The sequence below is a fragment of the Amblyraja radiata genome, chromosome 6, assembly GCF_010909765.2.
Source record: "Amblyraja radiata isolate CabotCenter1 chromosome 6, sAmbRad1.1.pri, whole genome shotgun sequence".
NCBI classification, from domain to species: domain Eukaryota; kingdom Metazoa; phylum Chordata; class Chondrichthyes; order Rajiformes; family Rajidae; genus Amblyraja; species Amblyraja radiata.
In genome coordinates, this window is record NC_045961.1 from 53393002 (window position 1) to 53407273 (window position 14272).

The following is a 14272-nucleotide window of genomic DNA, read 5'->3' on the forward strand; positions in this document are numbered from 1 at the left end:
GGTAGAGCTGCTGCCTCACAGCGCCAGAGACCCGGGTTCGATCCTGACCTTGGCCACTGTCAGTAATTTCCTCTCACACTACAAAGGTGTACAGGTTTGTGGGTTAATTGGCTTCTGTAAATTGTCCCTAGTGTGTAGGATAGCGCTAGGGTACATCGATCGCTGCTCAGCGCGGATTTGGTGGGCCAAAGGGCCTGTTTCTGTGCTGTATCTCAAAAATAAACTAAACTAAAACTACATTAGTATAGGTATTTCAATATGTGGAATCGATTGGAAAAGTTTATTTGGTTTTATAATTTTCCCAGGAAAGGCTATTGCCAACCATATGAACCATGTTAAATGTGTAGGTGGTGGCATTGTCTCAGAGGAGGCAAATTATCTTGCTAACATAGCTTCAGGGACTGGGACACATTGCTGACCTCTGGTGCAGTCTGTGCGTGATTTGCACACCCTCCCTGTGACCATATGGGTTTCTCTGGCCAATCCACATTTCCACCCACACTCCATAAGAACCCGCTGGTGCATAGGCTTATTGGATGGTGGGGTGGTACGGAAATCAGGGTAGAGTTGATAGGCATGTGTAGTACAAGTACATAGTTCCCTGAAAGTGGTGTCGCAGGTAGGTATGATGGTCATAGGGGTGGAAGATTGCAACCTTCACGTGGTCCGCCCTGTTTCGACTAATGCAATCAACTCGACGTGCACAAACGGAAGATCAAATAGAACAAGTTGTCCAACAACTTTAGGCTATGCATGCCACACGAAAGAGGAAGAAGATGATGGTCATAGAGTCACACAGCACAGAAAAGGGCACTTCACCCAATTTGCCAATTTCAACCAAGATGCCCCATCTTTACTAGTCCCACCTGGTTAGGATCGAACCTGGGTTACTTGTGCTGTGAGGCAGTGGCTCTACCAGCTGTGCCACTGTGCTACCGCTTTCAGTCATTTCAATTAACATGTTGATAAAATATTTAGACTTTAGACTTTAGAGATACATAGCAGAAACAGACCCTTTGACCCACCAAGTCTGAAATGTTTTATCGATGCCAATTAACCTACAAACCTGTACGTCTTTGGAGTGTGGGAAGAAACCGGAGCACCCGGAGAAAACCCATGCGGTCACAGGGAGAACATGCAAACTCCATACAGGTAGGCAGGATCAAACCCGGGTCTCTGGCGCTGTGAGGCAGCAATTCTATCTCTGCCCCAATGTGCCAGCTTTTATCCAACAAAAATGTTGGATGGTCATAGCTTGTCATGTTCATGGCTGTAAATTAAAACTACAGTATTTTACCTGGTTAACTCAGATCATCAATCTGTGATTGCGGTATCCGTCCTAATGAAAAGCTGGCCACATTGATCCCTCCATTAGTGATGTTTTCCTGGTACTTTTGATCAAGAATCAGTCTGGTGGCCATGGTACTGATCTCCAATTTGAATGTGTGCCAAGCGCCATCGGAGACGGAGATATCTGGTAAATGATTTTTAGTGTAACCTGCCGATCCAGCGTTGGAAATGAAGATTATCCTTCCTTCCAAAATCTGAAAATAAACATGGAACATTGAACATGGAGCCGTATAGCACAGGAACCGGCCCATTGGCCCACAATGCCGTGCCGAACATAATGCCAAGACCAATTCTTATCTCCCTATCACTCCATTCCCTGCATATCCATGTGCCTATCTAAAAGTCTCTTAAATGCCATTAACGTATCTGTCCACTGACTTGTCACCTCCTATGATGTGTCCAACATCAGTGGTGTTGCCAACTTTTCACACTTGCGCAGATTAAACTCAATCTGCATTTTTCTGTCCATAACTGTGACTGATCTATATCTTGTTGTATCCTCTGATTATACCCCAATCTTTAGACTTTAAAGCTACAGCATGGGAACAGGCCCTTTGCCGACTAGCAATCGCCCTAGCACTATCCTACACACTACAGACAATTTTACAATTTTACAGAAGCCAATTAACCTACCAACCTGCACATCTTTGGAGTGCGGGAGGAAACCGGAGCACCCAGAGAAAACCCACGCAGTCACAGGGAGAACGTGCAAACTCCGTACAGAGGTCACCCGTAGTTATGATCGAACCGGGGTCTCCCGCACTGTAAGGCAGCAACTCTACCGCTGCGTCAACCCATTAGGTTGCTAAAAAAACACCAGCAAATATGAACTAAATATACATGGTCATAGAGTCATAATGCATGGAAACAGGTCCTTGGGCTCACATGCCCATGCCGACCAAGATGCTCCATCTATGCTAGTTGTCCATGAAAATTGATTTTACAGTATGGAGACAGGAAATCAAAATTAATTTAGGGCTCCTTGATAGCACTTAGTACACATAAAATGACTTCACTGCAATTAACATCACTCAGGAAATTATTTATTATTTAGTACTATTCTATTGATTACCATATTAAAAAAATCACCTTGACAGTGGCATGAGTTTTGTTCCCTTGGAGGTGGAGGAGAACTCCTTCCGAGTAGTGTGTTCTGAAGTGTACTTCAATACTGAGGTAGTCATCAATTCCTTGTCGGTTCCTTTTCCTTCTCTGGCTCCTCAGCAGTTGGGCACGTTTATAATTTTCTTTAATGAAATAAGCAAGATGAGACTGGCCATTGAGATAGACTGCTGTATATGCAAGAATAGCTGCAATAAAAGACGGATAATTAAAGTCATAATCTTGGCAGTTAGAGTCATCCAGCATTGAAACAGGCCCTTCAGCCCAACATTCCCACGCCGACCAATATGCCCCACCCACATTAGTCCCACCTGCCCACGTTGCCCATATCCCTCTAATAATTTCCTATCATAGAGATATAGTCATACAGCGAGGAAACAGGCCTTTTGGCCCTACTTGCCCACACTGACCATCATGCTCATCTACACTAGTTCCACCTGCCAATGTTTGGCCCATATCCCTCTAAACCTTTCCTATCCATGTACCTGTACAAATGTTTTTAAACCTTGTGATAGTACGTGCCTCAACTACCCCCTCTGGCAGCTTGTTCCATACACCTACCACCCTTTATTGTAAAAAAGGTACCCCTCAGGTTCCTATTAAATCCCCCCAGCCCTCACCTTAAATTTCCTCCCTCGCCTTAAGTATAAACCAGGAATCCTAACCGCTAGACCATAGAGTCTCGGGTCATAGAGTCATACTGCATGGAAACAGACCCTTGGACACGTACATGGACAGGAAAGGTTTAGAAGGTTATGGGCCAAACGCGGGCAAGTGTGACTTGTGTAGTTGGGGCAGTTTGGTCGGCATGGGCAAGTCGGGCCGAAGGACCTGTTTCCCTGCTGTATGATTCTATGACTCACTTTGTTTGGGATTCCAGCATCTGCAGCAATTCAGCAACCTTGTGTTTAGTTTAGTTTAGTTTAGTTTAGTTTAGAGATACAGCATGGAAACAGGCCCTTCGGCCCACCAAGTCTGTACCGCCCAGCGAATACTCCATACACTCGTTTTATCTTGCAGGGCAAGGACAATTTAATGGCCAATTAGCCTACAACCTGCACTTCTCTGGAGTGTGAGAGGAGGCTGTAGCGTCTGGAGAAAATCCATGTGATCACAGGGAGCATGTATAAGCATGTATAAGCTCCCTACAGATGGCACCTGTAGTCAGGATTGATCCCGGGCCTATGTCGCGTCCATAGCGACATAGACCAGAATGGCAGCAACTCTACTGCTGTAACTCTCTTGTGTCACTAAGTTCAGTTCCTGTACAGTCTCTCACCTGATTCTGCTGTACATTTCAGTTCAGTGTTAAAGTTATTAATATGGGTTAGAAACAATGAGCACCAATTTCTGCAAAATTATCTCTGTTCAACTCCCCTGCTCAACATTGTCTCTCTAAGGGGTTCCTCTCCCCTCCCGCCCATCCCCCACCCACCACCGCAATGTGCACCCATTTCTCCCACTATGCCCCTCTTTCCACCATCCTCCACTCCCCTTCCCCTTGTCCCCTTCCTCCTACATCCCCCCCGCCACGGACTTTACTAGCTTTACCTTGCACTAAACATTATTCCCGTTATCATGTATCTGTACACCGTGGATGGTTCGATTGTAATCATGTATTGTCTTTCCGCTGACTGGTTAGCACGCAATAAGGGCTTTTCATTGTACGTCGGTACGTGACAATAAACTCAAACTCAACTCAACAGGCTTTATAATTCATCCCTCTCCGGTCCTTATCTGACATCCTTTTGTCTCCTTTACATCTCTGACCATTGTCCTTCCATCTGCCAATCAAACCCAACCTCACCTGTATCCACCCATCACCTGAGTAGGAACTACAGATGCTGGTTTATACTAAAGATAGACACAGAGTGCCGGAGTAACTTAACGGGTCAAACAGCATCTCTGGAGAACAAAGATGGGTGGCGTTTAGGGTTGGAACCATTCTTCAGGTTGAAAGTAGGTGTAGGTTTTGGCCTTTTCCAACCAGTTCCTCCACCCCCATCTAGCACTTTATGTCCATCAACCTATCACTTGCCAGGGTTTATCCCACCCCTACTTCTTTTTTATCTCTCCCCCCCCCCCCCCCCGACTACAATAAATCCAAAGAAGGGTCCCGACCCAAAGCGCCCCAAAGCGTCTCCTATCCATGTGCTCCACAGAGCCTGCTGAGTTACTCCAGCACTAGTTTTTGTAAACCAGCACCTGCAAATTCCTTGTGTCTCTCTCAATGACGTGCTAGTTGGACAAGGAGAATGTCAAGAACAATTTAGAGACAGATTCGGGCCAATTAGGTGGATGGAATAAACGAAATGGTGAGTTGATATTTGGAGAATAAACGTGAAGTAACAAACATGGGAAATGATTGCGTGAAGTACTGTCTGTTGAACAGGAAAAGGATTTGGGCTGGGCTATTGATCATCCCACTGATATTTCCTGTCCACAAGACGTGTTCGCACAAAGGTTAATAATTTACAGGCGTACTTCCTGGCTGAATGTTCAAGCAAACTTTCCGAACCTTTCACAAGGCATTCTTGAGGTCATATTTGTTGTTTACAGCCTTGGCAAGCAAGCCTTAAAAGGACACTGTTACAGTCGAAAACTTAACAAAGAACACAAATATGAGCCAGTTTTATTTCCTCGGATCTATAATTCAATTTTGATTTGGCGGTTACGCTCCGAGGCCCTGCCTGAATTATCATTTTATAATCTAATCCTATAGCGTGATTATTTACAGCCAAAGGTGCAATCATTTTGCAGGTACGGACGACACCATAAGTAAAAGAGGATTATATTCCAAGAGTAAAACACAAGGTGTTAGAGGAACTCAGTGGTTCAGGCGGCATCTGTGGAGGAAATGGATAGTGATGTTTCGGGTTGAGTCCCTTCTTCATTCCATTCCAAGAGATAAAGACAAAGAGTGGCAGGTGTACACAGGCAAGAAGGGTTTTTGAAAGGCAGATGTTTGGAACAAATGCCAGAGATTAAGGCAATTTCTTTTCAGGAAGTGCACACTAAGTACCTGACTCTTCAGAGTTTATTTTAGAGACAAAGACTAGAAACAGGCGCTTTGGCCCATCAAGTCCGCGCCAACCATCGATCACCCGTTCACACCAGTTCAACGTTATCCCACTTTCTCATCCACTCCCTACATACGGGGGCATTTTTTAGAGAACCTACAATTAACCTACAAACATGCACGTCTTTGGGATGTTGGTAGTTGATAAAAATACATCTATTAATGCTCCTGAACATATCATCTGTGATATAACCTGGGGTCATTGGGTGTTTCGGGTCTTTCAACATCAGACACCCTCGCCCAGGCGACCCAGCCGTGGTTGATCAGACCACGACTTGTGTTCAGGTGGCATTCGCTCCTCCCCATGGACCTCCTCTCCTGATCCAGAGCCATCTCGAGGCCTTCTCCGCTGCCTCTGTGGTCTTCTTGATGGCTCTTCTCCTCTCCATTCCGTTGATGCCCAGTGCACTCGAGCTTTGTAGAGCGATTGCCCTGCAAAACCACTGCAGCAGAGACAAAGCCTGGAAACAGGCTCTTTGGCCCATCAAGTCCACGCCAACCATCGATCACCCGTTCACACTAGTTCAATGTTATCCCACTATCTCATCCACTCCCTACACACAGGACCATTTTTACAGAGAACCTACAATTAACCTACAAACCTGCACATCTTTGGGATGTTGGTGGAAACCACAGCACCTGGAGGAAACCCACGTGGTCACAGGGAGAACCCAATGGCCTAATTCTGCTCCTATGACTTAGGAACATTCCCACATAATATCAGTTCTTACATTCACATGAAATTAACTGCATTATTGCTCCATTAAAATATCATCGCTTCTTTACATTTAAAAAAATAATTTTTTTTGACAAGTAGATTGGATTCTTCCTCCTGATATCCACTTTTCCATTGTTTCCTTACCTGTAATACAGAATAATGGAAAGAGAATATGTTCAATGTTACACGACATTGTACATTAATTCGAATCAATTGTTTTTTGTTCCGCTGTGCTGGTTTTAATATTGATCCTGGAATGGTTGGGAAAGTCACATACCTTTTCCACAATTTGCTCCAGTAAAGCCTTCGGGAGATTGACACAAGTAGTAAGACCAAGAGCCAAGGCAGACTCCATCGCTGAGGCATGCTTTATCTTGACAAGCTCCATCTAGACGAGGGCAACTGTAGGTACATGTATAAAGGGGTCACAGTTTAAGGATAAGGGGGAAATCTTATAGTACTGAGATGAGGAAAACATTTTTCACACAGAGAGTGGTGAATCTCTGGAATTCTCTGCCACAGAAGGTAGTTGAGGCCAGTTCATTGGCTATATTTAAGAGGGAGTTAGATGTGGCCCTTGTGGCTAAAGGGATCAGGGGGTATGGAGAGAAGGCAGGTACAGGATACTGAGTTGGATGATCAGCCATGATCATATTGAATGGCGGTGCAGGCTCGAAGGGCCGAATGGCCTACTCCTGCACCTATTTTCTATGTTTCTATGTTTACAACACTCAGTCTTGGAATGATCTGCAGATCATAGATCATTCAATGATTCAATGATACTTCATGATCACATGTACCTATGTACAGTGACATTCTTTGTTATTGCATACAATACACAAAGTAGGCAGAGAGTCACCACGTATCTGGTGCCGACAAAGTTACAAAAATACTCATTAGAATCACGATGGTCCCTCTTTGTTCTTGGTGGCTCCCCCTCACTGGGTCCCTCTTTGCTCTCTGTCCCCGTCCCCCCGTCCCCCCCCGCGGCCCACCCACCCCTTCCCCCCCACTGGCATATCCTCGACCCAACTGCCTCTCCCCCTCATACGGTTTGTCAGACACACAGAGTCTGTGTGTATTGAGTTACAGGCATGTTAAGATGCTGTAAGTAAGAATGTCATTGGTCCATTGTTGGTATATATGACAGTAAAACACTGTTGACTCTAGACTTGTATCTAGTTATAGAGTCTTACAGTGCAGAAACAGGCTCTTCAGCCCCTCATCCGTGTTGACCAAGATGCTCCATCTAAGCTGGTCTTATTTGCCCAAGTTTGGCCCCCATCCCTTGAAACCTTTCCTACCCATATGTCTTTTTAGTTTAGTTTAGAGATGCCCTTTATGCCCACCAAGTCCACACTGACCAGTGATCACCCTTACACCAGTTCTTTATCCTATACACCAAAGACAATTTACAAAAGGCAATTAACTCACAAACCCGCACGTCTTTGGGATGTGGGAGGAAACCAGAGCACCCGGAGGAAATCCACACGTTTATTTGGTATAAATACCCATGTGATGTAAATATTGTTATTTAAGATGGAACAGTGGCACAGCGGTAGAGTTTCTGCTTTACAGCGCCAGAAACCCGGTGTCGATCTTGACTACGGGTGCTGTATGTATGGAGTTTTACTTTCTCCATGTTCTCCCTATGTTCAATCCTACACACTAGGGACAATTTACAGAAGCCAATTTATCTACAACCATGCACATCTTTGGAATGTGGGAGAAAACCAGAGCACCTGGAGGAAACCCACATGGTTACAGGGAGAATGTACAAACTCTGTACAGACAGAACCTGTAGTCAGGATCAAACCAGGGTCTCTGGTGCTGTGAGGCAGCAACTCTACTGCTGTGCCACTGTGCTGAACTTGTTGATTTCATCACCTTACAACTAACTTCCACCCTGCCCTCAAATTCTCGAAGGCTATCTCTGACATCTCTCTATGCCTTTTGCTATCTCTGTCTCACAGGCAACAGAGTATCGGCTGTCTACCCTATCTGTGCTCCTCATAATTTTATACGTTTCTATCAGGTCTCCCCTTAACCTCTGGCATTGAATGCTCACCACTGGAAATGCATTCCAATAGGCAACACCCATCCAGGAGAACAAAACACATCAATCATCGGCAAATGTCTGGAAGAGTGGGAGTTCTTTAGTTTTCCTTTTCTTTTGACGTTGTTGGAGACGGGTTTATTTTGTCAGCTATCCTATAGTCAGCACAGACATGAAAAGGCAGGAATGGAAACAAGTGCCAGGGCATGCTGCCAAGAACAACATAGAGGCTGGCAGGGAGAGGACTGGAAATAAGTAATAAAACAATCCCATCTATCTTCGCAACAACGTTCAGCATTCTATTGCAAGTAGAATTGAACACTTGATTGTAATCATGCGTAGACTTTCCGCTGACTGGATAGCATGCAACAAAAAAGCGTTTCACTCTACCCCTCAGATTCCTATGAAAGCATTCCCCTTTCACCTTAAACCTATGCCCTAATCCCCCCACTCTAGGCAAGCGTCTCTGTGCGTCCTCTCATGATTTTATACACCTCTATAAAATCCAGAACTGAAATCTGTTATAACGGAATCCGTTAAAACAAGGCTTTACTGTACCAACCTTTCTGTCCTGGGCCTCCTCCATTGTCAGAGTGAGGCCACATGCAAACTGGAGGAACAGCACTTCAAAGTCTTCTTGGGTAGCTAACAATCCAACTTGAATTCTCCAATTTTAGGTAACACCTACTCACCCTCTTACTTTCCTATGCTTCCCCTCATCCCAGTTCTCACCAATTTCTCCCACATTCCTCTGAGAAATGTATTTCAGAGATAATGGTTCTTATAATTTCTATTAACTAACCGGGTTCATTAGTGGCACTACCAATTTATTTATTACGCTGGATTGCAAAAATCGAGTGTATAGAACAACATGTATCACAAAGCGAACAAAAATATTATAAATACCAAAAGCAATTACAATTACTATGTAAATGAAAATCACATCCTTTACATTAGTTCAGGCACATCAATGTAAGAAAAGCAAAAAATAAGACACAACATGCTGAAATAGCGAGTCAGGTAGCATCTCTGGAGAACATGGATAGGTGACGTTTCAGGTCAGATTCCTTCTGAAAAAGGGTCGCAACTTGAAATATCGCCTATCCATGTTCTCTGTGTCCTTTTGTAATCTAATTATTCTCAGCCTCTATAACTGCACATTTTTTTGTTAACCAGCATCTGCAGTACCTTGTGCCTCCAGTAATAAAAGCAGTTTGGCTGAATCAGTTTCTTTGTAACAATGCAGGATTTCACAGTTAATATTCATAGCTAAAATAAGTGAAATAGAAATGCACAGCCCTTCACCTGTCTAGAATTAATTTGCTATTACTGAACAATTAATATTTATCTAATTATCAAGAAATCACCAAATCAACAAAAATGTTCTCTCTCTCATGTTTTGTTATTAAATAATAACAAATTGGAGAATTTAAAAAAAAATTATGTTGATTTAGTTTTTGTTTGGTTTTGAGATTTTCTGAATAATATTTACATTATCGGCATTCAAGGAGAAGAGCTTGACCTCCAATGTCAGGTTTTGCTACTGATTACACACCTCTTTGGAAAGCTGGAATACCAAAGGCCCCAATAATTGTAATTAAACCGTGGTATCTCTTTCTTTGGTCTTATCTGGGCTGTATATAATTTTATTATACAAGGATGTCATGGAAACATTCCCCAAGGTGTTTCCAAGAAGAATGTTTTATAAGCATGTTGCCAGGACTCGAGGACCTGAGCTGTAGGGAGAGTCTGAGCAGGCTAGGACTTTGTTCCTTGGAGCGCAGGAGGATGAGGGGTGATCTTATAGAGGTGTATAAAATCATGAGAGGAATAGATAGGTAAATGCACAGTCTTTTCCCAGATTTGGTGAAGTGAGAACCGGGGGACATGGGTTTAAGGTGAGGAAGGGAAAGATTTACTAGGAACATGAAGGGTAACATTTTTACACAACGGATGGTGGGTATATGGAGCGAGCTGCTGGAGGAGGTAGTTGAGGCAGGGACTATCACAAAGTTTAAGAAACATTTAGACAGGTATATGGATAGGATGGGTTTAGAGGGATATAGGCCAAATGTAACCATTTGGGACTAGTGTAGATGGGGCATGTTGGTCGACATGGTCAAGTTGGATCAAAGGGCCCTCTTTCCACATTGTATGACTGACTGTGACTCTTCAAAGGACAAATGGGTGACATTCTAGGCTAAATAGGCCTTACACACTAATAAAACAGTGCGACTCAGGAACAAACCCTCTGGCCCACAATGTCCATGCCAAAAATTGTGCCAAGTTAAACTAATCTCTTTCTCCACACTATCTATATCCCTCCATTTCTTGCATATCCATATGCCCCTCTAAAAGCTGCTTAAATGCCACTATCACATCTGCCTTCACCACCACCCCTGGCAGCATATTCAAGCACCCACCACTCGTTGTGTAAAGAACCTGCCCCGTACATCTCCTTTACATGTTGCCACTCTCACCTTAAACCTATGATCTCTAGTCTTTGACATTTCCAGTTAACCAGAACCAAACAGGCCCTACACACTAATAAATAACACAGCACAGGAAGCGGCCCTTTGGTATACAATGTCTGTGCTGAACATGATGCAATGTTAAACTAATCTCCTCTGCCTACACATGATCCATATCCCTCTATTCCATGCATATCCATATGCCTTTCTAAAAGCTTCTTAAACACCACTATTGTATCTGCCTCCCCTGGCAGTGCGTTCCAGGCACTCACCACTCTGTGTAAACCAACTTACCCAGCTAATCTCCTTTAAACTTTGTCCCTTTCAGCATAAAACTACGCCCTCTAGTCTTTGACATTTTCACCCTGGGAAAATGGTTCTGACTGCCTACCCTATCTGTCCCTCACATCATTTTATATGCTTCTATCAGGTCCCCCCTCAACCTCTGATACTCCTGAGAAAACAATCCAAGTCTGTCCAACCTCACCTTACATCTAATACCCTCCAATCTAGGCATAATTCTAGTAAACCTATTTTGCACCTTGTCCAAAGACACCACATCCTTCCTGTAATGGTCAGAATTGTCAAGAAATGCGCTTCCATGCCACACACAGACTTGGACTACCCTCTGGACATGATTCTAGGTTTGCAGTGAGATATTATAAAAAGTAAAGGAATTTTGTCCACAGGCAGTCTGAGGGTGGATCAAACAGATAGCACTGGTAATTTATGGCTGAGGAAAAAGCAGACAAGGACAAGATTGTATGAATTGCATGATGCTCAGATTGGGAAGAGATTGAAAGCCTGAAAAAGACAGTGCCACTGTAGATAGAAACAGATCAAAAAGCAAATGAAAGAGTCTCATATGAGAGAACGTCTGTGAACATCTCTCAACAGAAATCTAAAGCAAGGAGAGTTGAGAAGTTGTGTGGAAGAACTGTCTGCTGGGGACTAGGGTTTAAAACATTTTATCTGCACTACTACTGCTGATGTGACGTACATGCTTACAACGCAATACTTCAATACACTTTGGGACCAATCTTCCAACTGTTGTAAATTATGTATAAACCATTAAAGGCTGTTGCAATCCCACCCGAACATAAAAATGTTCACATTTTTGGGTTGACTCATCGTTAATGTTCAAAGGTCCAGGAGCGAGTGAGAGAAACATACTGATAAGAAGGGTGGGTGCGCAATTCAATTTAAAGGAATGGCCTGGAATATGGATTGCAAAGATGAGTTTCTTTCAGTGCAGTGTAATTACAAAGCCATGATAGGAATATCTGGACAGGAGGCAGATAAGAGGTCAAGTGTCTCTAATTGATAGATTGATTGAATGAGGCAGCATGGCCCTTTAGCCCACTGAGACCACACCGACCGACCGACCGACCTTCCATCACCGTTTCACACTAGTTCTACGTTATCCCACTGTCCCATCTACTCCCTACACTCTAGGGGCAATTTACAGAGGCCAATTAACCTACAAACCTGTAGAAACAAGGAACTGCAGATGTGGGTTTACACAAAGGACACAAAAGGACTCTAGAGTTTAGGGGGATATGGACCAAATTCAGGCACGTGGGACTGTATGACTCTAAATGCAGGAGCAACTCAGCAAGTCAGGCAGCATCTTTGGAGAACTTGGGGAGGTGATGTTGCAGGTCGGGTCCCTTTTTCAGACTCAGCCTACAAACCCGCACATCTTTAGGATGTGGGAGGACCCTGGAGCATCGGAGGAAACCTACACGGTCACGGGGAGAACGTACAAACTCCACACGGACAGCACACAAAGTCTGGATCGAACCTGGTTCTCTGGCACTGTGGGGCAGTGGTTCTACCAGCGGTGCCACTGTGCTGTCCCTGTTATATGTACAGTGAACAGAATAAGGAAATTCTTACTTGCTGCAGGTTTACAAGTCCACTCATGTAATAACACACAAATATATATATAATAATCAATAATGCAATAAATTAATAAACTGGAATACTAGGTAACCAAACCATAATAGTCCACTGGACATTTCTAACTTGATTATGACTGCAGATACATTTGATCCCACCTGCAGCTGATAATATTTTGGTCAGCCCCCATAATCACCACTGTTACAAATAACATTGGGTGGCACAGTGACGCAGCTGGTAGAGCCAGAGACTCGGGTTCAATCATGACCTCGGGTGCTATCTGTGTGGAGTTTGCACGTCCTCCCTGTGACCGTGTGGGTTTCCTCCGGGTGCTCTGGTTTCCTTCCACATCCCAAAGGCGTGCAGGTTTGTAGGTTAATTGAATTGATCATAATGAATGGTGTTGCTGGCTCGAAGGGCCAAATGGCCTGCTCCTGCACCTATTTTCTATGTTTCTATGTTAATGGGTCCTCGGTAAATTGCCCCTAGTATGTAGGAAGAGGATGAGAAAGTGGGATAACATGGTACTGGTGTGAACAGGTGATTGATGGTCAGCATGGACTCAATGGGCTGAAGGGCCTGTTTCCATGCTGTGAACTAAACATTCTGTGGATCGGTCGTACTCTCTGCGGAGAGGGATAAGGTCACATTGACTACGTTTTTTCACATCAGCATCGTTCCAAGTGCCTGCAGCAGTCTTGTTGCCATGTCTCCTGCATTGCTGCATCACAGAGGTCAGCCAGGCACTCTGCTCAAGGAAAACTGTCTTCAATCGCTTTAATTTCAGAGGAGAGGCAGCCAGCATTATGGCTTCCCTCAAGCGCAATCAATGACCTCCGTCCTGTACACATGAGGGCTCTTCTTATAACCCAGATCCTCTTGCAAACATGAAATGTTTCCATTCTCTCAACGTTCATGTCAGACACCCACACCACGCTGGCCATGCACCCATTTCACTCCTGTCATCGGGAAGAAGGTATAGGAGCCTGGTTCAGGAGCAGCTTCTTGCCTACAACCATCAGGGTATTAAACACTACAACCTCCAAATAGGCTCTGACTTACATAGCCTTGGGGGCATCAATCTCGACTTGGCACATTTACTGTTTGTTTATTTGTCTGTAATATATATATATATATATATATATATTTATATATATATATATATATATATATATTTACAGTGTGTGTGTATAAATTCAACAGTCAGCACCAGCGACCACCTACGACCTCCTGGCGACCAACTAGCGCTGCACCTACGTCACGAGAACTCTCGCTACTCTCCATGGCGCCAAAATTCTGGTCTCCGCAAATCTTTCAACATGTTGAAAAATTAGCAGCGACCGGAATGAAGCCGCGACTAGTTACGAGAATGCGGGAACTACTCACCACCATACAGGCGACACCCCGGCAATCTCCGTGGCGATCTTCTGTAGTTGCCTAAAAAGTCGCGTAAGTGGGACAGGCCCATAATACTTTTCACAGAAAGGCACTAAAAACAGCTCTAAGGCTTCAGTATTTTTACCAATGGAATTTCATTTACAAAAAGAAGTAAAACGCTGGAGTAACTCAGCGGG

The 14272-nt window shown here is 44.0% G+C and overlaps 1 protein-coding gene across 1 annotated transcript in view; it reads right to left on the reverse strand.

Annotated features, from left to right (window-relative positions):
• Positions 1 to 14272, reverse strand: part of LOC116974426 (protocadherin Fat 4-like) — a 78108-nt gene that overhangs the window by 15628 nt on the left and 48208 nt on the right. Inside the window, exons 12-14 of the mRNA XM_033022850.1 lie at positions 6547 to 6671; positions 2440 to 2660; positions 1298 to 1544 (exon numbers count right to left, since the gene is read on the reverse strand). Coding sequence (XP_032878741.1) covers positions 1302 to 1544; positions 2440 to 2660; positions 6547 to 6671 — 589 coding nt within the window. The 3' untranslated portion in view covers positions 1298 to 1301. The remainder of the gene's footprint in view (positions 1 to 1297; positions 1545 to 2439; positions 2661 to 6546; positions 6672 to 14272) is intronic.